Source organism: Argiope bruennichi, chromosome 6 (genome assembly GCF_947563725.1).
Source record: "Argiope bruennichi chromosome 6, qqArgBrue1.1, whole genome shotgun sequence".
NCBI lineage: Eukaryota > Metazoa > Arthropoda > Arachnida > Araneae > Araneidae > Argiope > Argiope bruennichi.
The window spans coordinates 39,639,124-39,666,800 of NC_079156.1; the positions used below are offsets into that span (position 1 = coordinate 39,639,124).

At 29.6% G+C, this 27,677-nt stretch overlaps 1 protein-coding gene across 5 annotated transcripts in view; it reads right to left on the reverse strand.

The window, feature by feature from the left end:
- The window catches only part of LOC129972573 (zinc transporter ZIP10-like), a 76,717-nt gene that overhangs the window by 23,139 nt on the left and 25,901 nt on the right, over positions 1–27,677 (reverse strand). For 2 of the 5 annotated variants that reach the window (XM_056086763.1, XM_056086762.1), the window contains exons 2-5: positions 15,219–15,442; positions 8,348–8,527; positions 5,141–5,454; positions 1,810–1,981 (exon numbers count right to left, since the gene is read on the reverse strand). In XM_056086763.1, the coding sequence (XP_055942738.1) occupies positions 1,810–1,981; positions 5,141–5,454; positions 8,348–8,527; positions 15,219–15,423 (871 nt within the window). In that variant the 5' untranslated portion in view covers positions 15,424–15,442. Of the gene's footprint in view, positions 1–1,809; positions 1,982–5,140; positions 5,455–8,347; positions 8,528–15,218; positions 15,443–16,256; positions 16,429–26,903; positions 27,047–27,677 lie in introns of those variants that run through there. The other 3 variants (XM_056086761.1, XM_056086765.1, XM_056086764.1) reach the window with 3 other exon arrangements.

Sequence of the window (27,677 nt, forward strand, 5' to 3'; positions counted from 1 at the left end):
ATTTCATTTCTATGAACCACCATAAAATCTGTGCTTTCTCTTGTGGCGTACGCATTCTCCTTAATATTCACTCGAATAAAACATCACATACAAAAGTACTACATAGAACAAACACATCAAAAGTAAACATAACATTGCAATAGTTGCCAAAAACAAAAGAGAGAAAAATGCAGTTAATAAGCAGACAATATTTAGAAAAGTACAGATATTTAGACTGGAAAATGAAATTATCTGAAAATAACCACACGTGCAGACGATATTTACAAAAGTAAAAATATTCAAACCTGAAAAGGAAAATATATGAGTTATTCCACCAATAAATGCCATAAGTTTGTTTATATCTTTATTATTTTACGAGTTATTAAACATCAAAATGGGTCCGGGACTTTATAAACACCCTGTATTAACGAACAAATTATATTTGGTTATTTCTTCTTGATATCCGACTGTATTCTAAAATTCACTGTTTATAATTGGTATAGAATTAAAATTTTATATCATTCGTAATCAATTGATAACTATGAATGAAATAAATTTTTAATTAAATTATTAAATTAAATTAAGTTCCAAAAGCCTTTCAGTAGTGTATTATCACCAACAACACGCCAATAATTGTATTATCACCAATAACAAAATTTCAAAATGAGTAAAAATGCATAGAAATGAGTAAATATCAATCCCAAATAAAATATGAAATAAGTCTATTTAAATAAAAATTTTAATAATCATCGCATTAGCGTTTTCTTTGTACTATAAAAGTAAACAATTTTTCCATAAAATATGATTCATTATATTATATGTAATAAACAAACAAAGCGAATAAAATTCAATCAATGTATCAATTTGAAAACCCCTTGCAGCTACCTCAATAAAGACAGAATGACTTTTTTTTTTTAAAATTTTTCGCCCACAAAAAAAATTATTTTTTTGATTTTTGCAATGTATATTTAAAAGATCAAAAGTATTTTTTTATTTCAACATAAAATTAATTGCGCGTGTCACAAGAAAAATATTTTTTCCGATATTCTACAAATTTCGAAAATACAGATACTTCTCTAAAATTTATTGCGAAATTGTTTTTTAATTAGAAAGTATAAAATTGCCATGTTTATTTTTCTGGAAAGGAATAAAAAAATCAAATCCGAATGGACTTCGAAACAACGCTTTAAACAGAGAATTCATGGAATTAATCCAAGTGTACTTAATCTATTCTAATTTTGATTTACTGCATTAGGATTACAAGTTGCCTAATACTTGAGAAATAATTACTATATTTCTTAATATGTAACCAAATATTGAAAAAAAAAACGAAACTATTAATTGGAGATTAATTGCATAATTTTTTTTAAAGTATGAAAATTCAATGCCTTTTTAACCTCTTCGTCGACCGTAACGCGTCTGCAGGGCGACCGTAATACGCTTCAATTGTTCTTCTACATTTTTAAACTTTTAAACGTTTAAAAAAGGATTTGTAAATGTTTACTTGTTTGAGTTTTTATTTTTGCTTCTTCTAATGCGGCGAAAAACAGAGGAAAAACAATCTTTCGCGGACAGGAGAGGACGGCGAAAGGGTTAATTCACACAATAACAGAACACGGTTATACTTAGAAATGGCTCATTCCAATGGCTATCTATTGATATATAAAGTTTTACATTTTAACAAACAAAATCAAAGAGAAAAGAGAAAATTTTATACAGCTAAAGAAAAAGACAATATTTTAATTGCACCCAAAAAATAATTATCAGAAGTTTCACAATAAATTATAGAATGTTTGTAATAAATGATAATTTGTTCGTAATTTAACTTACGATCAAAAGAAGCAATGCTTTTCTCCTTTTCATGATCTCTATCCCTGAAGAGGCAGTGACCTTGGTCAAGTTCATATATGATGGCTGGACATAAGTGCAAGAAACTGACCGGATTCAAACTGGTGGTTTGATTGATACCAAAAGCCTCCAAAATTTCTCGAGGACTCAGGCACTGAAGGAAAAAGTATTTTGAATTTTTCTTTAATCAACTTATTAATTCAAGTTTAAAAGTATCGGCCAAATGTAAAGATTATAAAGTATATTTATCTAAAATTAAATTAAACTTAATATTTATTTACTTATATATATCGTGGGATGAGTATTCCAATTAAATAGGTTATTCCAAGAATTCGTGTCTTAAGAATGAAATTTACATTTTTGATCTACTTAACTGTTTTTACTTTCTTGTCTACGTAGTGTAGAGAAAATATAGTAGTCAACGAAAAATTCAAATTCGAGATTTCAACGAATTTTCACGTTTTAAACCTCAATGAGTTGGAAAAGTATTTTTGGAAAATCAAGTATGTAAAACCGTCTATCAAGTATGTAAGAAGGACAACTCAAAAACGATTTGAGCTAGGCGGTTTAAATTTGGTATGCGGTTTTTACAACAAAATTTTTAGATTTCATCCAAATTTTGAGTAAAATCAGCTCAAAGGAAATCCCTCTGTCCGATTTTTCAAATATAAGTTAACACATAGTGTAGAAATCAATAAACCAACATAGTGTTGAAATCTAATTGAGACAAATTTACCTATGGTTTAACTGTCTGTCGGTCTCTGCTTTCAGAAATAAGTAAACACGATAGCAAAAGTGCAATGACTTAAAATATCAAAAATCGAGAGAATTTCAGTAAAATCGTTTTTGCTTGTTCAGTTATTAAATTGTAACGTGTACCTCACTTAATGATGCTTAAGTTTCAGATAAAATCCCAAGTGGGTTTTCAAACAGAAAAACTTTAAAAGAATTATACATGTAAATTCAGTGTTTTAGTTTGGTTTAATTATATTAAAATCCTTTTTTAAGGCAATATTCGGGATTTTTTGGACGGATCTCCTAATTATGAATCGCTGTCAGATGACAAGGACAACATTTGAGCTGGCACATATCTTTCCGAACCATACCAACGGATGAGTGTTTGGCTCCGACGGTTTGCACGAGCTCCCGACAAACTTACACGACGATTCTTCTGTGGATGCGAGTTTTGGATTTCAAGGCATTCGATCCATAAGCCAAAGCCTTACCACCAGGCCACTGCGACCTTGTAAGTTCAGTGAACTTCAATTTTGAAGCACAGAGAAGTGGACGATCTCTCTCTCCCCCTCCCCCTCTCCTGCGTTTCACAGATTTTTTTTTATTATTATTAACAAGAGGGAGGGTCCCTCCGAAACTTTTCTTGTTTATTTTCTTATAAAGTTTTAATAAATAATAGAGTTATCCCTGATAAAAAATACGAATATTGGGTAAGGCCGTGATCGCCATGAGTGCTAAGATTTTTATTTACAGAGAGAGGTGTTTACTTCGCAATATATTATAGTATTCATAATATAGCAGTGTCGATATTATAGGCAGGCAAACAATAGTTACAAAACAATGATCTTTGACGAGAATCTGAAATGTGACCTTAGATAATTAATCGTTGCCCTGCGGTGTAATGGTAGAATACGTATTTTGGAAGCTTTCTTTTTTTTGCTCGATTGAAATCAAAATTTGGCAAAGAATACAAGGTTACATACAGCATTTCATTTATTTAAGTCACTACGTTTTGTTTTCAGTTAACGTGTTTAGAAGCGTACGAAAAAACAGACAATTTATTGTACTTTACATTGTACAATGTACTGTCAATATTAAAGATGTTAAATATGAATATTAAATTTCATCTATCTAGCTTTTTAAGTCGTGTTGTCATTATATTCCCTCGTACTTGGACAATCGAACAGACAAATTTTCCTTAAATATATTTCATTTAAAATATTAAAAAAAATATCTACAAATTTATTTTTAAGGCCAGACACAAATTTCAATCTTCTAAATCAAAACATTTTTTGAAATATAGTGTTCAAAGACAGACAGAGAACAGAGCGACGAACAGACAGAAATAATTCCAAAAATGTGTTTTGGGGCTCAGAAAAGGTCTAAATTGTGGGAATTCTTTAAAACCTGGAGTTCGAATCTTTTTATCATTACAATATTTTCTCTTTATATACCACGTACACAAGGAAATAAAAAAAAATCAATTGCAATTTCTCATATACAAGATTAATAATTGTCTTTTAAATCCATTAAGGCCTCTTGTATTTTCTATTATTGCTTAATTTTTCAATTTTTAAAGTCTTTTTATTTAATCCTGGGCGCTTTTTGGACATAAGTGGTCATTTTCAATTTTTTTTTTATTCGGATCATGAGAGCAGAATGGACACTCAGTATATTATATATATAATTAGCTCAATGTTCTCACAGTGGCACAATTTATATGGGTCCTGCCTACAATAGCAGATTATGCGGCCTCAAAGTAAATCATATCTTGATATGGACTGGAAATATATGTTGTTGTTGTTTATCATTTTTGCAAAATAAATGTTTTTATGCAATTTTATTATTATTTTTTTATTTATTTCTTTAACAGAAAACAAAACAAAGAAATAAATACAGTTTGTTCAAAATAATTTTTTTTTTTAAATTTAGGGTCAATCTTGACGAATTACAATTATAACGATTCAATAGAACTGTTTTTTGGGGGGAGAGAAGTTAATCCCAATAAAAATAAAATATAGCTAGGCAATGAACAAACTAATTAGACAATTGTTATTATTTTATCTTTAAAATAATAACAATATTATAATAGTACAAATAATATTTTCTATAATATAAACTATTTTCTGTATGTATATTTCTTTTTATACATAATAGGAATTAACATGAAACTAATCTGAACTGGATCTATCTATGTCGATTCCAGTTTCTGAAAACAAGAATTCATGTTAGAATTTAGTCAATTTTATTTCACGATCTCTGAAATAAAATTGATGCCCACAGTTAATTACTTTGTCCTTATATAAAAAGAACCACATGATCACCTGTGAGCAAGAGGAGAAAAAAAAATCAAGAAACCGACATAATATAAAAAGTATGCATGACAATAATCCTTAAAAAGGAATAAGTAATGTTCCTTCCGTAGGTCAAATTTACGCTATCAGAACGTTGCTTAATGCGATTTTCTTCAAAGATGGCCATCAGAGAGATGATTCACCAAAGATGATATAAATCATCTGTTGCAACATTAATGGGAAAAACATGTTGCACATACCTGTTCAAAACATGTTGCACATACCTGTTCAATGACCACGCCAGGAGAACGTTGCTGTAACTCTTGGTGTTGATCAACCAAGATTGAAATATTGACTAGAAGTTCTGGAATCTTGACTTCGCTTAGGTGGTAATGGTAAATACTCTCAGCAGAAGTTTTATTCGATCTGGGGTCGTCGGTGGAGTTTCCTTTGTGAGAATGATCGTGGTCAGTAGAGCTGTCCTTTTTCGGATGGGAGGTTGGCAACGAGTTGTGGCTACGGTGGGGTTGACGGATCAAACTGGACGGAGATCCGGGAGACGTCATGGTCTCTTCAGTAGGATGGTTGTTAGAATGGGCTAAGAAAATAGATTAACCTAAAAATATTTTAACTGGAAAATATGATTGTGGTAATATGTAACTTCTAATATATGCATGTGATATTATTTTGGTTGAAGCAGAATGCAGGTTTGAAGACATAGAAGAGACGTTGGATATTAAAGAGAGAATAAAACGAAATTAAAAATACATCTCGGGAAAGCATTTTATTTACAAACAGACGCAGCGCGGCACAAAAGCAGAAGTAAGAAAGAAGCGCGAAACAAATGATCACTAGTCTTGTATAACATAGGATTTCCGGCCACGCGCCGATGGAATACATGTTTTGACCTCTGACAAGGGCAACGAAAGTATCACTTTTATTTGATACGTAATACTGATGGCGCATTATTTTTACAAAGGGATTAATTAAACCAAAAGGGGAATTAGATCACGAAATAAGAGAATATTTTTAGAATGAAGTTACTATGGGCTAAATTAAGATAAAATCTTGGAAATTAATTCAATTGAAATTAGAATTAAAATATCATTACATGCATATATATATTGTATATGAATATATATATTGCATATTTATTATTTCATTAATATTACCCGATACATTCACTAATATAAGATCATTTACAGTATATTAAAATTTTTCATTTTTGTCTGCTCTAGAATTCTTAAATTACTGCCGTGTACTGAGAAATGATTGCTTGTATGCTGACCATATTTTTATTATCTTAGAATGTTATTGGTAGAGAATGCAGTCATTCAAATCCTGAATTCCATTCATCCTATTGCTTAGCATCCATTTTTCATTTATTTATTTATTTGATCCATCATTATACAATATTCATGTTTGTATAAAATATGATACTTCGTGTTTATAAATACTGTACTAACTAAGCAAAATGAAACGGATAGGAATTTTAACAATTTTATTTAATGTTACTTTTATCAACTTTTGATATATCAACATGCATTTTCTACAAATTTATTTGGTTCCTACACTATTAACATCTTTTTAATCAGTTTACTTGGAGCCTTCCTAAGCCCCGCCTTCTAGGCAGCTGACTAGTCTGAAATCCATCCTGTTGTGTGAGACTAATATTTAAATAGCAAAATGCAATTAATTTAAGGAATATATGTGACGAAACGACAGATTACAAAATAAACGCGCCTTATTATCTTCCGCAGTGTTGTAGCAAGAAGGATATAAAAAGATTTCGAAACTAAATTGGCGCGGTGCGTTTGTCATGTATTGTGTGAGTTTGAAATCATTCCATCCAAACTCACATTCTGCACATAAGAAGCACCAAAACTATTCAATTTTGGATTATTTGCGTATCTTGTAGAAAGAAAACGGGTAGCACAGTGTAAGACAACAATATCGGATGGTATGCCCGGTTACGTTTGTCACATGATTAACACGCCTTTATGGAACATTTATTCAGCGGATATCTACAGATAGGAAAGGTATTTTCTTTGCTTCTTCAGATGTTTCCATTGCAATCCAGAATTGGAAATGAAAACTGACGATCAATTGATCAGATTTGGTTATGATGCATTAGGAGTGCAAGAAAAAATTCTGAGAAATCTTTCTGACTGTTGACGTTTCTGATTGATTATCCCTGTTGGATATTTTGTTGATTCTCAGATTGAACGTAAAAAATCATCAAGGACCAGACTATTTTGCACCAGTACCAATGGCAAAGCAGTGAGAAGCGAAAGAGTTATGTAGCTAGTTACGATGATGGTTTAAGAGATGTTAATAAATTGAAGCGTAAGTGCTGAGAAACATTTTAAGCTGGTTTACATGGAAGGCTCCATTTAGATGTACCATATAGATAGGAATATTTTCGGAGATGCGACTAAATTGCACTAACCATATTATATATGAGTAAATTGCAATATGATCAGTAAATACGTCATGCTCGAGATTTTCTTAATACTATGCTGCCTGATAATATCATGTTGATGTCACGCGAAAACTATCGAATAAATTCAGATGGTATCACGTTAGTATCATGAAAATTTATATTTTATGAATTATTTTATTTTAATTATTTGCATTTAATTTTTATTTATATATAATGAAATTTATAATTATTTTAATTATTTATTTTTGAAAATAAAATTATGGTCTACAGAAAAACTCGAAAAGCCGCTAGCGACAGAAGTTTTATCGGTGCCACACAAAAAAATTCCGATTGGACATGCGAACGGCATAGTGTTAACAATATCATGAACCCATATACGGAGAAAATAACATCCTTGAATTTTATGTAAATATAAATTTACTCTAGAGTCAACGGTTCAATTATTTTCACTCTATCCCAAAATAAAACTGCATTAAACTAGAACTATAGTAAATGTTATGCCTCGGAACTCTACTTTCGTTTTGGAATCTGTTTATTTTTGCACAAAACAAGACAGAGTTTCATGAAATTATTTACATATGGATAATAGGAACTGATCCAAGTATTTACAATTGAAATAAACAGAAATGGATCAGATGATCCATACACCAAATAGATGAATATCTAACGTAATGTAAAAATTCTTTTCTAAAAGTAAACACGATACAATTTTACTTAAATGAAAATTCGATTGCCAGATTCCAAGTTGGAATAAGACGCAACATAGACTGTAAAATAAAATCAAACCGGAAATACAAATCTGATTAGGAGTGGCAACAGTAAAAATATTTTTCTGACTGCACATGTGAAACCAAATATAAGTCAGCTAAAATCCATTATGTGAATACCCAGACCGATACATGATAAAGATTTTATTCGTAAAATGGAATTAAAAAATTTCTTTATATTTTATCTTAAATATTATAAAGAAGCGTAAAATAGTATAAAACAATGATTTAAATTAAAGTTGCCTCAAGTTCAGAATAAATAAATGAATAAATGTACTCACTGTGGGGTCCGCGATTGGTATGCACGATGCCTTTACTTGTCGTAGGAGTAACATCCACTTTTTTAGAATGGTCGTGGGACCCGTGTATACTTTTGAATTCATCCTGCTTGTGAGCATCTACTTTGTGATCGGTGATGATAATGTTGCCAAGGCCTAAGCTCTCCAATAAATGCTCAAAGCCTATTGAAAATAAAAAAATTATCGAAATTTCACAAACAGGAAGCTATAATCTATTTTTGACTTTTTCATATATGAAATATATATAAAAAAGTATTGAAATCGTCACAAATATTTGAATTCGAGATTTTGAAGAATCTCCCCAAGTTCGAAAAAAAAAATTATGTCTAATTATGTTATTATTATGTTATTGAAAATTATGTTATTCAGAATTATGTCTATCAGTCTGCTACGAATACAATAACTGAGAAACGCGTTGTGCTACGACAAAGGAAATCCAATATACACCCTCAGCATAATTGAACCTTTTTCTTTTATATTTTAAATCAATTACTGCAGTTAATTTTTTAATCTGAAATTAATTTTGTTTAGAGAAACTTTATTTATGATTGTCGAAATAGTTTGATTGAAATTTTAATAGCCCTTGCAGGATATTCAATATTATTGTCAAGCTTCTCTACTTCGTTGTTCTAAACGCGTAGATGGTTTTGCCAGTTTGGATCGGATTGGAGTGAGGAGGTTATAAGTCATTCAATGCTTTATCTATATACTTATAATAAAGCTCAATGTGTGTGTGTGTGTGTTGGCGCTCTACAGGCCAGGTCATTTGACATACAGCTATCAAATTTGGTACATGTATACCTTAGAGATCGGGAATGTGCACCTGGGGTCCCTTTTTTTTGAAATTTTAATTAGAATTTTAATTAGTAATTAAAAACTAACTTTCCCGCCAAAAAAATCTTCCATTTTCCCCACCGCCAAATGAGTAAGGCTTCATTTTTTTTCTCCCAACAGTAATGAGGCTAGGGTTAACATTTTAAGGCGGATTATTTCAAACGATTCTGTTTATTTTCTTAATGTTTTATGCATTTAAAATTAAACATTGTTAATTAATCCATGTTTCAGATTCATTCTGAAGTACTTTTGAATTAAAATAACACAGAATAAAGGAAATTAAAAATTTCTAATCTGCATAGCGTTACCCCAACTGGCATAGAAAAATTCACGTATTTGCGTTAACGTAACTGGCGAAGAAAATTCACGCATGCGCATTGTGTTCTGATTGTTGACATGGCAACCAACGGATGATTTAAATTATTTTTAGGTTAGTTGCATGCTTTTGTAAGTAAATTGTATTTATGTTAGTTATATATTTTTTTGTATATGCTTATAGTTTTAAGTACATTGTTTTTTAAGTAGTTTTTTTAAACCTGCTTCCGACCGATTATTTTAAACGATTCATTTTATTTTCTTAGTGTTGGAAGCATTTAAAATGAAACATTGTTAATAAATCGATCTGTTCATGATGAATTTGAGAAATTTTTGTTGACAAATTCTTGAGATATTATATAAATTAAGAAAGATATTCTTTAGTGCCCATAAAGTTTAAACGCTCAGTTACTCTATTATCAGTAATCATATTATTAAAAAAATGCTTTGTTTCAGTAAAAAATATTATATTAATTGCATAGTAATCATTTACATTTTAATTTAAAGCATAATTTCTACGAGGGGTAACAGAAAATGAGAGAGATACATATCATGCTATGACTGAAGGCCTTTATAATATTATGTGTGAATTATATGACTATCAAAATTTGAAGTTTTAAAATATTTTGCTGAAGAATCTATTAAAGTTGGAATTGCGTAAAATATTTAATAGTACGACCGGAGTTTAACTCCCTGCTTGGCGCAATTTTTAAAAATCGCCAACAACGGTCTTGCGAAATGTTCAAAAGCAAAGGAGCAGATGTTCAATTATAGTGCGTAATAAAGATTGCCAGCTTTGGCGCATTATCGCAACTTGGCGAAGCAGGGGATTAAACTCCAGTTCAACCTATTTAATTATTAAAATTTAAACGAACATTAAGATTGGCGAACAGGCTGGTCGCCAAAGGCGGCTAGTACAGCAATAAATAAGAAAAAGAAGAAAGAAAGAAAAAAAAATTCAGTTTATTGTTACAGAAGCGAGGTCCTTTTTACTTTCTGTTATACGAAGTATAGACATAATATAATAATCGTCAAAAATTCGAATTCGAGAATTTTGACGAATCTTCATGTTTTAGATTTTCCTTAGTTTAAAAAACACATTTTTGGAAAATGCCCATCTGTCAGTCTGTCTGTGATAAAGATAATTCAAAACCGCTTTGTTCTAAATGGATGAAACTTGGTATACTTTCTTTATTGTGTACCAAAATTCGACAAATTTGTGGATATCTATCAAGTTTTGGAAGAAATCCACTAAAAGTAATTTGTCTGTCCGGTTGTCCGAATGTAATTGAACAATGTAACTAGAAAACGAACAAAGCAGGACAGATAAAATTTTGTGCATAGAATTAACATCTAAAGTGTATATATATATCAAACTATGAATCAAATCCGATTAGGTATTGACTGTTTGTCGATCTGTAATTTTACAAGCATGTAAACGCGCTAAATTAAAAATGCAATGACTTAAATACGTGAAATTTGGTTTGTGATTTTGTGACTAAGTTGTAATTGTGTGTCATATTTTGCTTTTAATCGATCGGAAAATGCATCCTAAATGCATTAAATTCTCTTAGACTGTGGCGAATAGGAATGAGCGAGGATAGAACCTGGGACCTTGTGGTTTGCAGCCCAGTAACATGACCACGATACAAAAGCAATTGTTCTGGTAGCGTAGCTGTTAACTGGCTTATAAGCTTTCACCACAAGACCTTATCCTAGCAATTTATCGCCAAAGATCACAACTTAAGACCCACTTTCGTTACTGTTCGTCACCAGCGTGCGGCTAATGATATACAAATACATTTATTAGAGAGTATAAAGAGAAAGTTTAGTTAGAACCACCCCTTCATCTTAATTTTTTTTAAAATACAGTTATAAAAGTGTGTCAAATAATCAGTGGCGCTCAATTGTTTTGTGATAAACTATATATGGCGATTTAACAACGAAGCAAATGTGTTTTTCAACTCAATAATACCCAAGTAATTAGCTAATAATCACTTAGTCCAATGTAATAGATAATTTAATCATTTACCCTGATTCTACAGACATGTAAATACCTGCGATTCCATAGAAAGCTAGCATAGCTGATGTTAATGTAAATTATAAATAAAAAAAAATCTATAGTAAGAGACAGATGAATCGATGGGCCGGCAAAAATAGGTCATGCATAAAACCTGGTAAGAATAGTTTTGTGCTAGAATTGCTAAATGAAAATGAAAATGGCTGTTTCTAGCCACTGCTTCTTATAGTATATCTTCAAATTTAGCTATCCTGATTATGAAAATACAAAATTTTATTGTTATATTCATTCTTTAAATAACAAAAAAATTAGCGGGAATGTTTTCTCCTCCATTTTAGAGAATATAACAAATGCACAAGAATGGATTTACAGAAAACCTAAAGAAAAAGGGCATGTCTCTCGTAAAAGAGAAGCTTAACGGTCAATGTATTGTCTTGATATAAAAAAAACGTATAGCACCATCTTTTCAGTGCTCTTTATAAATGTTTGCATTTCACGAATGTCTCATAGGAGTAAGGGTGGGACTGAAGGCAGTAAACCCTCTAAGGTCAAGGAAAGTCCACAATAACGAGTGTCTTCTACCTGGCCGAATTTAAACGCACAGTGATTCTATAAATAACATTTTATACTTTCTGTTATGCTAAATGTTCCATTTATACTTTCTGTTATGCTAAATGTTCCATTTATAACATTTTATACTTTCTGTTATACTAAATGTTAGATTTATAACATTTTATACTTTCTGTTATGCTAAATGTTCCATTTATAACATTTTATACTTTCTGTTATACTAAATGTTCCATTTATAACATTTTATACTTTCTGTTATACTAAACGTTCCATTTATAACATTTTATACTTTCTGTTATACTAAATGTTAGATTTATAACATTTTATACTTTCTGTTATACTAAACGTTCCATTTATAACATTTTATACTTTCTGTTATACTAAATGTTAGATTTATAACATTTTATACTTTCTGTTATACTAAACGTTCCATTTATAACATTTTATACTTTCTGTTATACTAAATGTTAGATTTATAACATTTTATACTTTCTGTTATACTAAATGTTAGATTTATAACATTTTATACTTTCTGTTATACTAAACGTTCCATTTATACTTTCTGTTATGCTAAATGTTCCATTTATAACATTTTATACTTTCTGTTATACTAAATGTTAGATTTATAACATTTTATACTTTCTGTTATACTAAATGTTAGATTTATAACATTTTATACTTTCTGTTATACTAAATGTTAGATTTATAACATTTTATACTTTCTGTTATACTAAACGTTCCATTTATAACATTTTATACTTTCTGTTATACTAAATGTTAGATTTATAACATTTTATACTTTCTGTTATACTAAATGTTAGATTTATAACATTTTATACTTTCTGTTATACTAAATGTTAGATTTATAACATTTTATACTTTCTGTTATACTAAACGTTCCATTTATACTTTCTGTTATGCTAAATGTTCCATTTATAACATTTTATACTTTCTGTTATACTAAATGTTAGATTTATAACATTTTATACTTTCTGTTATACTAAACGTTCCATTTATAACATTTTATACTTTCTGTTATACTAAACGTTCCATTTATAACATTTTATACTTTCTGTTATACTAAACGTTCCATTTATAACATTTAATACTTTCTGTTATACTAAACGTTCCATTTATAACATTTAATACTTTCTGTTATACTAAACGTTCCATTTATAACATTTTATACTTTCTGTTATGCTAAACGTTCCATTTATAACATTTTACACTTTCTGTTATGCTAAACGTTCCATTTATAACATTTTACACTTTCTGTTATGCTAAATGTTCCATTTATAACATTTTATACTTTCTGTTATGCTAAATGTTCCATTTATAACATTTTATACTTTCTGTTATGCTAAATGTTCCATTTATAACATTTTACACTTTCTGTTATGCTAAATGTTCCATTTATAACATTTTATACTTTCTGTTATGCTAAATGTTCCATTTATAACATTTTATACTTTCTGTTATGCTAAATGTTCCATTTATAACATTTTATACTTTCTGTTATGCTAAATGTTCCATTTATAACATTTTATACTTTCTGTTATACTAAATGTTAGATTTATAACATTTTATACTTTCTGTTATACTAAATGTTAGATTTATAACATTTTATACTTTCTGTTATACTAAATGTTAGATTTATAACATTTTATACTTTCTGTTATACTAAACGTTCCATTTATACTTTCTGTTATGCTAAATGTTCCATTTATAACATTTTATACTTTCTGTTATACTAAATGTTAGATTTATAACATTTTATACTTTCTGTTATACTAAACGTTCCATTTATAACATTTTATACTTTCTGTTATACTAAACGTTCCATTTATAACATTTTATACTTTCTGTTATACTAAACGTTCCATTTATAACATTTAATACTTTCTGTTATACTAAACGTTCCATTTATAACATTTAATACTTTCTGTTATACTAAACGTTCCATTTATAACATTTTATACTTTCTGTTATGCTAAACGTTCCATTTATAACATTTTACACTTTCTGTTATGCTAAACGTTCCATTTATAACATTTTACACTTTCTGTTATGCTAAACGTTCCATTTATAACATTTTATACTTTCTGTTATGCTAAATGTTCCATTTATAACATTTTATACTTTCTGTTATGCTAAATGTTCCATTTATAACATTTTACACTTTCTGTTATGCTAAATGTTCCATTTATAACATTTTATACTTTCTGTTATGCTAAATGTTCCATTTATAACATTTTATACTTTCTGTTATGCTAAATGTTCCATTTATAACATTTTATACTTTCTGTTATGCTAAATGTTCCATTTATAACATTTTATACTTTCTGTTATGCTAAATGTTCCATTTATAACATTTTATACTTTCTGTTATACTAAATGTTCCATTTATAACATTTTATACTTTCTGTTATACTAAATGTTCCATTTATAACATTTTATACTTTCTGTTATGCTAAATGTTCCATTTATAACATTTTATACAGTGATATAATAAAAAAAAATCAAGTATAAATTCTGGCGACTTTTTTTACACTTATTTAATACAAACTTTAATACAAATCTGCAACTTTGGGCACAAAACAAACCATCTAATTTCGCTTATTTAAGTCATTCTGGGTATGAGATATCGTATTCTCCTACAGAATAAACAGATTATTATCCCTTGAACGGATTTGGTTCACACTTAAATAAAAATCTACATCTCCGATGATGAAACAGATTGATAATTCTAATTTCATCCTTCAATTTCTATGCTTTTTTAAATTATAGTGCTCATATTATATATATATATGGACATACAGATTTATTTTTCAATGGATTCGCCCAATTTGATGGTAGGTCCATATACCAAATTGCACAACACTAACTCGATAGGTTCCATTTTTTTATTTTCATTGACGCAAGTAACACTAAAAAAATGTTTTTCTGACTCAGTGAGGTCTAAAATTTAAAGATTCATCAAAATCTCGATATCGAATTTTTTTGGCGATAACAATATTATCCATTTACTCAAATTGTTAAAATATACTGTAATTTATTTCATTTTGAACCAATTTACTAAACAAGTTACGATACCAAATAAAAATCCATAATTACCTTCGAAGGTCATTTGTCCATCGTGGCCATATTTCGTAAAAATCTCGTGCAAAAAGAACCGATGGTCAGATATCGGCGGAGCAGAGGAGCTACTTGCTGGTTTTGAAGCTTGGTGGGTGTGCGCCGTAGGAGATGAATGGCACACAGAGAATGATACCTGAATGTAGATGATGACCCCCAATAAGTAGAATCTGAGAATTCCCATGGTTCTGAAGTCAAATGATCTGAAAATAATAATTTTCATTACATTAAACATAATTTATGAATACCATACAATATTTTATAAAAACAAAATTCGAATATAATTTGATGATCAATTGATCATAGGAATCATTTTCGCTAATTGAAAAAAAATATCATTAAACTATTAAATAAAATTTGTTTTTAGGATTATCAATCCTCTGAAATTTCAAACCATTTGCTAAAATTTAAAATTCGATTAGTTAATATTCGCAAAATATTGATTAAAAGTTGATAAAGAGGTTCAGCGGGAAAGTAATCAACAAGTATTTAAAGCTAATTTTTAATTAATTTAAAAAGACAACTAAAATCGGTTAAGTACTTAATAATTTTAATTTTGTTGTTAATAACTATTAGTTGTTCATTTGCTGTTTAATAAGCCATTTTTAGTAATTAAATAATTTATTAGGTATGCTTTCAAAAGATAGACAAAAAGTTGCCAAAAATATAAATGAATTCGAAACTCCATCATTAAAAAATCGATAAAAGTTTAATGCTGCACGATAATTATAAAAGAAAAACTGCCAAAAATGTAAATGCATTCGAAAATCAATAATTAAAATCGAGAAAAGTTAAAATTCATACTACGCGATAATTTTAAATAGAAAGGCTTAACCATTACACTGCGTCAATGCTAACACCGTACAGTTAGACTTACTCCACGCTCTGTTGCCATTAATGAATTAGATATAAAGAAGAAAAAGTTTCACAGCAAAAGTTGTGCTACTATATCTAAAAAATCATTTGAGATTTTCTCAAACAATAGAATAAAATATAATCCTATGATTGGAATCATACCTTTCCCATTCAAAATTTACTACAAAGGAATCGAGAAAATCCCATGAAATAACTCAGGAAGTTAAGGCATAACTGACCTAGATATTTTTTTAACAGCAACAAAAACCAGAAGGAAGATTGAATTAAGAAGTCGTCTGAAAGAGAATTAACTGTCTAAGAGTTGAAAGACTACCATTTTATGCGGCTGTCCGTAAAAGCTAAGGCGAATGCAGCTTTCGCGCACTATTTTGAAGGCGGAATTTGAAAGGGCATTCGTGGTGATAAGGTCATTGTTGCACTTGAAAATCAAAAACACGACTTCTCTTATGATGGTACATAAAAATTCTTATCACCTATTTCGTAGAAGATAAAAAAAAAATAAAGTGAGATGGCGTTAACGGGAAAATAAATCTAAGACTGTTTTGAAACTGAATGCCAAAAGAAAAAGAATAACACATAATTTTTTTGAGAAATAAGTGTAATCATGTGTCAGAATTTCCATTACCTTATCGAAACAGGATAATTCTCGTAAAAAGACTCTTACACTCAGCATAAAACCTGTCAAAGATAATTTATTTTTATATGCATTCTCCAAAATGAGTCGAAAATCAGAAACTTCAGAGTTTAATAAGTAGTTCTTAACAATTAGTCTTAATCATTCCAAATTTGCTTTTTTACTTCCTGAAGGACGAATTTTATTCTAATTACTGAACGATAAGGAGCATACAAATTTATTGGTTTGTTTGGTTTGGTTTAGTTATATTAACGTCCCGTTTGAAGAAACACTAGGGCTATTTTGGGACGGACCTCGTAATGTTGAACCGCGCTCAGATGACGAGGTCGACAACCGAGCTGGCACCCCCCTCTTCACACCACACCACACCACACCAGCGGGAGCACGTTTGGTCATGACGGATTTAACGTGCAACAGACCCCCTTACACGACGGTTCTTCGGTGGAATCGTGTCACGAACCTGAAACCCTCCAGTTCCGAAGCCGAGACCTTACCACCGTGGCCCCGCATACAAGTTTATATATTATATAATAACGATGCTACGCTCGTGTATCTAAACATAGTTACTAAATATATGAACAGTTTTGTTGCAAAATCTACCGAAAGTACTATTAAAAATCTATTAGAAGAACAGAGAAAAATTATAAAAATAATATCACTGAAATATCTGAAAGTTTCGCTCGGTAAGTTTTTTTTTAATTGTTTTTTTTTCGGAGAAAATATTTAGATACGAATCACATACTGATTATATAAAAATTCACATATAATCAGATAATATATAATAAATATTTTTATATTATACTGATCATATAAATATTTTTCAATCTTACCTACGTGATGAAATGGTAATTTAAATAAAAAATCATGAATGCATTTAGTTTAACATGTTATTTGAAGATTATAATATGTTATTTAGTTTAACATGCTATATTACAGTATTCATTTTACAGTTTTTCTATAGTTACTTATATTTTTGACCTCACATTTAGTCTTACCAAGGTGAAATCGGGTTCGAGATGGCGCTATTATGACATTGTCAGCATGAGAGCAGATAAAATAAGACTAATAGATAACTATAAAAAAATGTGTGTGTGTGTGTAAAATCACATTTTTTTTTCAGGAAATACACCTATATAGACAAACTTAAAAAGCAAAAATATTAAATGTAAGTACATAAGTAAAAAAATAAAGCAAACAGCGAGACTCGAACCAAAGACCCTCAACACACGCGTCATTCCGTCACTCATTCGCCATGACCACTATTCTGCACTGTTTACACTTTGAGGTGGAAGTTGAATATACTTATTCTAATAGTTAATAAAAAAAATTTCACTTTTCTTTCAGTTCACTTAGTTTTCCAGATATTTCAGAGATATTATTTTTATAAAATGGCATTTTTTCAGGAAAGAACCTCTATAGATAAGCAAATAGCAAAACCTTATCTAAATATAAAATTTGATCCAAATCGTTAGAGCCGTTTCCAGTTTAGTTTAGTTTAGTTATAGTAACGTCCCATTTGAAGCAACACTAGGGCTATTTTGGGACGGACCGCATCATTTTGAACCGCGGTCAGATGACTAGGAAGACACCTGAGCTGACACCCTTCCCCCCCTCACCACGCCAGCGGGAGGATAGAGCCGTTTTCAAGATATACGAAATAAATAAATAAATTTATATTATATTATATTATATATATACACACACACACACACACACACACACGCACACACATAAAATTTGATGGAAAGTTGCCTTTCAGCCCCACAATTGCGTTTGTTGAAGTCACATGATAAACGTAATTGTTACTGTTTGTTACTGTCATCTAAATATATATCTGTATCATTTAGTGAGGTATCTATAAATAATCTATAATAATCTATTTCTTACACTTTGTTTACATTTATAAATATTGATTTTTAAAAACTATATATTAGAAAAACATTTTTAGTTGTATAACGTAAATAGAAAAAGTTAGTTCTTAATTTATTAATCTAAAATATTGATTGTTTCTATCTTCAAAACAATAAAAATAACGGGAAGTAAAATGAATAAAGACAGAAACAAATTTTGAACACAACGTTTTAAAATAAGATATATAAATATGTAATTTTTTTTATTACAAATTTCCTACTGATATTGAGTTTTCCAGTTTTACGCAATCCATACTTGTAAGATACAAGACAAATGTGTTTTAGAAATTTATCAATATAACGTAGTAGAATCTCCACACTACTCGACAGAAACTGAAAAATCTTTATCACCTATTTGAAAACAGATAATGTCGAAAATATGTACTTCCTTACGTAATTGAGGTACTTGAGTACAATTTCAAACAAACTTTGCTGACAGCAATAAAAACTTAAGATCTATTGCTGATACATATAGGACTCCATTTCATAAGTAAACTCGGAACATCTTTCCGGTTTACACTCAATTATTTGTTACAAAACGAGAGATTAATTTCAATTGAATAAATACAATAGTCATAATTAACACCATATAACACAACATTTCTAACATAAGTTGTAACTAACATTGACCAGCAACTGAAAATCCATTGTTTGTATAGCATTTCAATAACATGCATCATCCAGATTTTTTCCCCTATATTTTGTAAATTTGTTTTTATGACAACTCTGTAATATTTCACTAACCGTTGGTGGGCGGGTCGTAGATTGTTCATCGCTGTCATAGATTGCCTCTCGATATAAGCCGATTGCACAAATGAGTCGTCTGACCACTTATTTACATCGAAAATCTTAATTTAAGGAAACGTAATAATGAATACAAAACAAGAATATTCAAAATTATTATTTAGAAAAATATTTAAAACAAAGTAAGTAAAATGTGAACACTCGCAATTAATATATTCAGACAAATATAAAAAAATTGCATATTGCGCATTAAGATACATGTTTTCCAGTAGCAAATGCGAATAAGTTAAGCGATTGTTTTTGATTTACGTTAAAATTGTGTTCAACTGTTTACTATACACAAGGGTCTAATAGCTCATTTCTTAGTGCTGAAAAAAATGATGAAATTAAGTTTTTGCACATTTTCATAGGCTTTTCTTTAATATAAAATGTACATTAAGTTTTTCAATAAGAAAAATTCATATTTCTTTTTTAGAATGCATTTATTTAGCTTTCAAATACTCTCTAATATATAATATGTTTATAATATTTCCTAATTCATAATAATAAATAAATATTCTAAATAATTATTTTAAAGGAAAGAAAATCCATGAAGCATGCCACAGTGCTTTTTGATGTGTGCAAAAAAATAATGCAAAGTTTAATAAACCGGTCGCTTCAAAATACAGATATTTGAAACATTTGTATTGGTTTCTCAAAAATGAATCATTAAATTATATATATGTAAAGTGATTATAACATATAATGGACTAATCAGATTAAAACATTATATATTATAATCACAGGAACTAGATTAATCAAATTAATCATCGGTTATTATATGTGAGTAATCCAGTGATTATAAAATTACTGGTGATTATTTCTAATTACCAATAAACTTACTGGTGATTGAATTATCAATTACACATAATTTCCAATTTATTACATTTAGCGTTATATATATATTAAAAATGCTTTTGTTAAACAGGACAAAGGATTGTAAAAATTTTGAGGTGGCGTTTTCCCGGTTTGGTGTACAAATGTACGTGGACTTTATTTAAAAAAAAATGGGTTGCAATCATTTGTAAAGAAACATACAAATGACAAAGTACGAATACATATAACATAACAAAAAAATGGTAAAAGCAAGAATGAAAAATATCTGGAGTACAATAAAACTGGATGAATGAACAGTAAGGTACAGTATGAGTGAAGAAAAATAAAGCAATTTTAAAAATTAAGTACTTAAGTATATATTAAGAATAGAATGCGAAGGATATTAAAAGATTGCAAGGAAAAATTGGTAGGGTTAATTTAATTAGATTAGATTAATTCTCCATGATCAATTAGAAATTTAATCATGATTATGATTCTTTTTTTAGAAGATGAATTATTAAGGACTCTTGCATCAAAGAATTTCTTGCGAATATAAGGATTTTCGGATGCGCCATGAAAGAGCAGGATGTCAAATCGTCGACTTTTCCACAAGAGCAAAAATCTATCTAATTGTTTAGAAATTAATTATTGGATTACAATTACACTTTGCATACAGATATCTATTGTATTCAATCATTAAGAAGTAACCGTGGCTAAAGCCGATATGTAAACTGGATCTCAAGATATAATAGATATGAAATCGATCTCACAGACTATGGTGTCAATATCTTTAAAAAGACCGAAAGAAAACCTTGATTCTATTGATAACGTTGTTGCCCTTGACTTTGTGTATTCACGACATTTCTTTGAATGCAGATAAAATGATTCAAAATTCCAAAGACCAGTGTTTTGTTAAATCACAAAATAACGGTAAAAAACGTTACTGCTTTTACAGATTAATTAAATATGGAATACTGTGAATGGTATTTACCTAGAAAATAGTTTGAAAAAAATCGATGTTCTTCAGACGACAATTAAAAAAAAAAAAGGAATATTTCAACGTATTGTTCTTCGTTAGACCTTATTATGATATCTCGTTTTTATTTTTTTTCTGAAAAGCAAAAGATGCGACAGAATGATTTTAACATCAACATAGATTAACGAATCTACATAGAATAAATCATCGTTATCGCAATAGGATTGTCATTAGTAATAAACAAATAAATCAATTAAAATGGCAAAAAAAATTTAAAAAATAAATATATCTTAATAGATTTATTTTGTCACAATTGATACACAAGAAGAAAAATTAATACAAAGAATTTTGTTGTACAATCGGATAAAGGTGTAAACTTATATAAATTCAAATAAAAAAATGTATTTACACACATTATCTTAACGGAACTAGTGATATTAATCTCCCCAAAACCTTCTCGCATTCTCTTTGATAAACTAACAGAACGCCTTGTATGGCATTGGCATACAATAGTTACGAAATATTAACCTTTACCGTGAATCTATCGTGTCATCCTTGGCGAGTTTTTTGGCGATTAATCCTTGGCGAACCGGTAATAGTATCCGAAAATCGTTTTTGTGCTTTAGCTCCGTTATTCTCCGTTTAACGTCAAAATGCATTTTTCTCAATCGATTGATTGGTTTGGTTTGGTTTAGTGGCGCAAAAGCCATATTTGACCATGCTGCGCCAAACGCATGACTTATCTTGCTATACAATGTTCCAAGTAAGACACACACAAAAAAAAATGAAAAAACAAATTCAAAGGAGCTTATCAATTCCAATGTTATGTAAAAACAAAAACAAATTTGGATGGGAATGATCTCCCAGAAAGTCCTTTACTTCAATATCATTTTTACCAAAATGGTTTCGTCTAAATGTGCTAAAACTAGGGCATTACACCAGAATATGCTTAATGGTTAAAAGATAATGAAAGGAGGTGCATGTAGGCGCTGGTTCTGAATTGAGAACTCAATCGCTTGAAACAAAGATTTGATTCCAAACTTCACTTGTAGCCACAAAATCACAAACCAAATTTGATATATTTAAGTTATTGTATTTTTAAACTATCTCATTTAAAGTTCTGATAAGTGTCCCCACTATACATGTTAATTCTGTGCACCGAATTTTATCTATCTAGCTCTCTTCATTTTCAGAAAGACGGACTTCGTCTGAACAGATTTTACTCAAAATGTATTAGAAATCTGCAAATTTGGTGTCAAGACCATATACAGAATTTCAATCATCCAGTGAAAAGAGTTTGTGAGTTATATTTGTCACAGACGGACGATATTTTCCAACTCAGGGTGGTCTAAACCGAGAAGATTAGTCTAACTCTTGGGGTCGAATTTTTTGACGATTCCTCAACTTTCTCTGAAAACTAAGTTGCATTGCAATTTCATGGCAATAGATTGCATTGACAAAAAAGAAAAGAAAATCTTCATCTGCATGTATAATTAAATTTGCATAAAACAAGCAATTGTTAGAATAATGAGTTAAATAAATAAGATTAAAAATTATTATTTAATGCACGTTATTTCTTAGCATATTAATAATAATAAAAATATCAAGTAACTCTGATAAACTATATCTTATCACACAAAATAAAACGTAATACAGGGTGTTCATTAATTATTGTCGAGGTTTCCGAACCTCATAACTTTCGAATAAAAAATATTACGCAAAAACCGATTACGTATTCGTATATTACAACTCAAAGAATTTTATTAATGATATTAAAGAGTAAAGCTTGCACAATTTGCACTTTGTAGGCATTCAGCTGAAGGCGATTATGTATTCGTAAATTACAACTCAAAGAATTTTATTAATGATATTAAAGAGTAAAGCTTGCACAATTTGCACTTTGTAGGCATTCAGCTGAAGGCGATTATGTATTCGTAAATTACAACTCAAAGAATTTTATTAATGATATTAAAGAGTAACGCTTGCACAATTTGCACTTTGTAGGCATTCAGCTGAAGGCGATTATGTATTCGTAAATTACAACTCAAAGAATTTTATTAATGATATTAAAGAGTAAAGCTTGCACAATTTGCACTTTGTAGGCATTCAGCTGAAGGCGATTATGTATTCGTAAATTACAACTCAAAGAATTTTATTAATGATATTAAAGAGTAAAGCTTGCACAATTTGCACTTTGTAGGCATTCAGCTGAAGGCGATTATGTATTCGTAAATTACAACTCAAAGAATTTTATTAATGATATTAAAGAGTAAAGCTTGCACAATTTGCACTTTGTAGGCATTCAGCTGAAGGCGATTATGTATTCGTAAATTACAACTCAAAGAATTTTACGTGGCAACAATGCGAAGAGGTGGACCAATCCCAGGGCCTCCGAGATCACCAGACATAACACTGCTGGACTTCTTTCTATGGGGGTTTGTCAAGAATGTTGTGTACAAGACCCCTGTGGCCTCCCTTGATGAACTGAAGCGCAGAATTGTTACTGCGATGCAAAATGTTACCCCACAAATGCTGGAGAACAAACACTTGGAGGGAAATCGAATTTCGTCTCGATGTGTTACGAGCCACGAAGGGCAGCCATGTGCAAATTCATTAATCTTTTTAATATCATTAATAAAATTCTTTGAGTTGTAATTTACGAATACATAATCGCCTTCAGCTGAATGCCTACAAAGTGCAAATTGTGCAAGCTTTACTCTTTAATATCATTAATAAAATTCTTTGAGTTGTAATTTACGAATACATAATCGCCTTCAGCTGAATGCCTACAAAGTGCAAATTGTGCAAGCTTTACTCTTTAATATCATTAATAAAATTCTTTGAGTTGTAATTTACGAATACATAATCGCCTTCAGCTGAAGGCCTACAAAGTGCAAATGGTGTAAGCTTTACTCTCTAATATCATTAATAAAATTCTTTGAGTTGTAATATACGAATACGTAATCGATTTTTGCGTAATATTTTTTATTCGAAAGTTATGAGGTACGGAAACCCCGACAATAATTAATGAACACCCTGTATTTTAAATGATGTTTGCACAGTTAACGCATTCTGAATCGTTTCATATGCATAGGGAAATTAATTTGCTATGAAACTTGATTAAAGAAGACCATTCGTTGAAGGTGAAGGCTGTGCTATGTTTTTCTTTTGGAAACTAAGAGCGTACAGGATAAATTGACAATCAGTGACATAATCTAGGAGTCAAAAATTTTCATACGAAATAAAAAATATCGGAATTAGGTAGGCGATGAAGAACTCTGCCGTTTTTTATTCCATTATAATAGTGTTTTTTGTTTTTACTGTTATTATTCTTTCTTTCGAAAATGGAAGCGAGAGGTGGAAGGGGAGTCATTAATGTCCTATTTTAATGTCACGGGCTTGCAAATGAAATAAAAAAAAAAGAAATCAGCATTTTGCTTTCAAAAGCGAAAAGTCACAGAATTAAATATATGATGAAATAATGAAAACGATTTGAAATTCATTGCACCAATGAAATTATCATTGAAAATTAAGTAAAAAAAATATTTTTAAAAAATTGTCAAAATTTAAGAAAAACTTTCATGCCAATTAAAATAATATCATTAAGAAACAATGCTATTAATTCTAGAGCTATGTAAATATAATTTTGGCGCAATATTTTCGGCAGACATGGGGCAAAATGTCAAAAATTCTCTTAATTTTAAACTAATTAAAATTTTAATTATTTCTTTTAATCTCTTATAGGTACATCTTCTAAAGTATAGATTAGTTTAATCTTTAAATTCATGCAAATGAAATATGAAAATTTCATTTAGAAATTGCTTCTTTTGTTATCATTTAAGATAAAATCTAATATCTCTTTAATAACCAGAGGAGATAATTTCTCTACCTTCTTTCCTTGGTAATAATAATTACATAATCATCCACCGCCGTCTGTATCGGTGGGACGAATTAAAAATGTCCCCGCCTTTCGCCTTTTTTTTTTTTTTTTTTTTTATCTATATCATTATCGGATGTGAATCTCCAACTTTTATTTTGGTGTCTAATAAATGAGACAGGGATTTTTTTATGTCTAAATTAACCGACTTATTGATGTGGGAATAGATATAAGGTCGAATAAATAGCAAAAGTAAATGAGCTGAGGTCTGCAGTTTCTATTAGTTTTATATTTATGCCGATACGCTATATTCTCCTTTCATGGAACAAATTGAAGACAATTGCTGATATTTTCTTTCAATACAATTTTTTTTTTATTTTGCATTTTGCATATTTTTTTCTGTTAGTAAATCTTTTATTTGTTTCAATCCGATTTTTATTATTAGTTTTAAACTGAGTGTTCGTAAACTTTATAATTAAAGAAAATCCCATTCTAAGGAAAGAAAGCTTCTAACTTTAATATACATTTATATCCGACGAAAAAATAAGAGATTTCTTTATTTCTCAAGCACTTTTCCAGTGCGCATGAGATTTTCTATTACAATTTACATTAGCTGATTTTTGAAAATCTGACCTAAAATATAGTTAATAGCACCATTGTAATAGCATATCTTCTAATAAACATGCATGGAGTTACACAAAATGGAAGAAAATTATCAATAGGTAGAATAGAGGATAGCTCCGAACGAATGTATTTCTCATAATTTTAGTGGTCATTAGTTAAGTTAAGTTGGGGAAAAAAACTATTTTGCTGTGTAAATAATACAATATCCATATTGTCAAGAAACGAAAAATTTGAATTACAGTGCATATGTAATGATTTTAGAAGATCATCATTCCCAAAAGTTTCATCATCAAGAATGCAACAAATTTAGTCTATACATGACAGATTTTAGAACAAAATTAAAATAAATAGAACTATCTCTGACAGAAGTTGTATGATTTGGAATTAAGTTATACCAAGAAATTTATTAATGAAATTTTTGTTCCAGGTATTCGTCTATAATTTATGAATTTGGTACGACCATAATCATATGATTAATTTATAAACGTGCATCAATAAAATGAATAAAGATCTATCGTCACATCTGAAAAAGTAATTCGTGCAGGATTAATAATTAAGCGCATTTGAAAATATAATTCGCCTTTTCATATTTTTTTATTTTTTTTCTCTCATGGAAAAGATGGTAAATTCAATTTTTTTCTTGAAAATATACTTTTAAAAAATCAAAAATTAAAGAAAACAATATAAACAAATACAAAACAAATAATGATAAATTTTATTAATAAGAAAATCTCCAAGACAAAACTGAAATGTAACATACTTTGTTTGATCAAGTAAATTAAAGATATTAGCATGTTAATGTATGTTAAGATTTTCATTTAATTAAGAGAAAAATTTTATATTCATAGGATAAAAGAAAATTTCTTTTTATCTTGAATGTAAAGAATGCATATAACATATATATTGATGAGAAAATGTAAAAGTTAAACAGCCTGATAGAAATAAAGACCCTTCTCTAACTCACATCACTCAGAACATCTGAGTTATAAAACGTGTTTTGAACGTAAAATCTCAATTTGTATTAAAACTTACAAAATGAACTTTTAAACTAAAGCTTTCGAAATTTTAAATAAATAATCTCGGTGCGTCACTTAAGAAATTTTTGTTATTCTCTCTAAAGAGGGACAATATGACAAACAACATAATGAAAAGGAAATGCAGTATTTACCCAATCAGTGCGGGGCCCGATCAAAATGTTTTTGAATGTCTTTCAAAATAACCCATGCTCTCATTTTGGCCCTGCACACGGCACTCTCTTTTACACAGAACTCCTGAGATTTCCGGCATTATTTCTTAAATTTTGCCCCTTCCAACTGATATCGAAAGTGGAATGGCCTAACTCAAGAGTAACCGGCGATTAGTGTCTTGTTGACACAAGCTGATAATGGACTAATCGAACTTCGAGTATGTGGTTCTTACCTCTTCAATTGATATCTTCGAATATCAGTTGAAATGTAAATACTTCTTCCGACTAGAGAACAGTTTAACTCCATGTGTCTTCACAAACAACAAGCAAACAACGATCTTGCACGCTTAAGGTGACCATTCGTACTGATTTTACCAGTACAGTACTGGTTTTCAGGGCATAAGTCCTGGTTAGTCATTAAACAAAACCAGTACACGAAAAGTACTGGTTTTAGATTAGAAAACATTAAAACAAAAAAAGTAATAAAATTAGAACTAGCAACCCTGATAATTCCATGTGATATCGTCAGGTGTCGCATGAGCAGGACCGCCACGACGTCACACAAGCCAGTGGTGGTCTGATGTACTAACTACTGTGATGTACCTACCTTATTATTATCATGGCGGCAAAAGGACGAAAGTGCGTATTTAATGATGATTTAAAATTAAAGTATACATTTATTAAAGAAAGTAATAATATTGATCTTAGTGAAGTATATTGTGAAAAATGTAGAAGTATGTTTTCTTACTTAGTTTT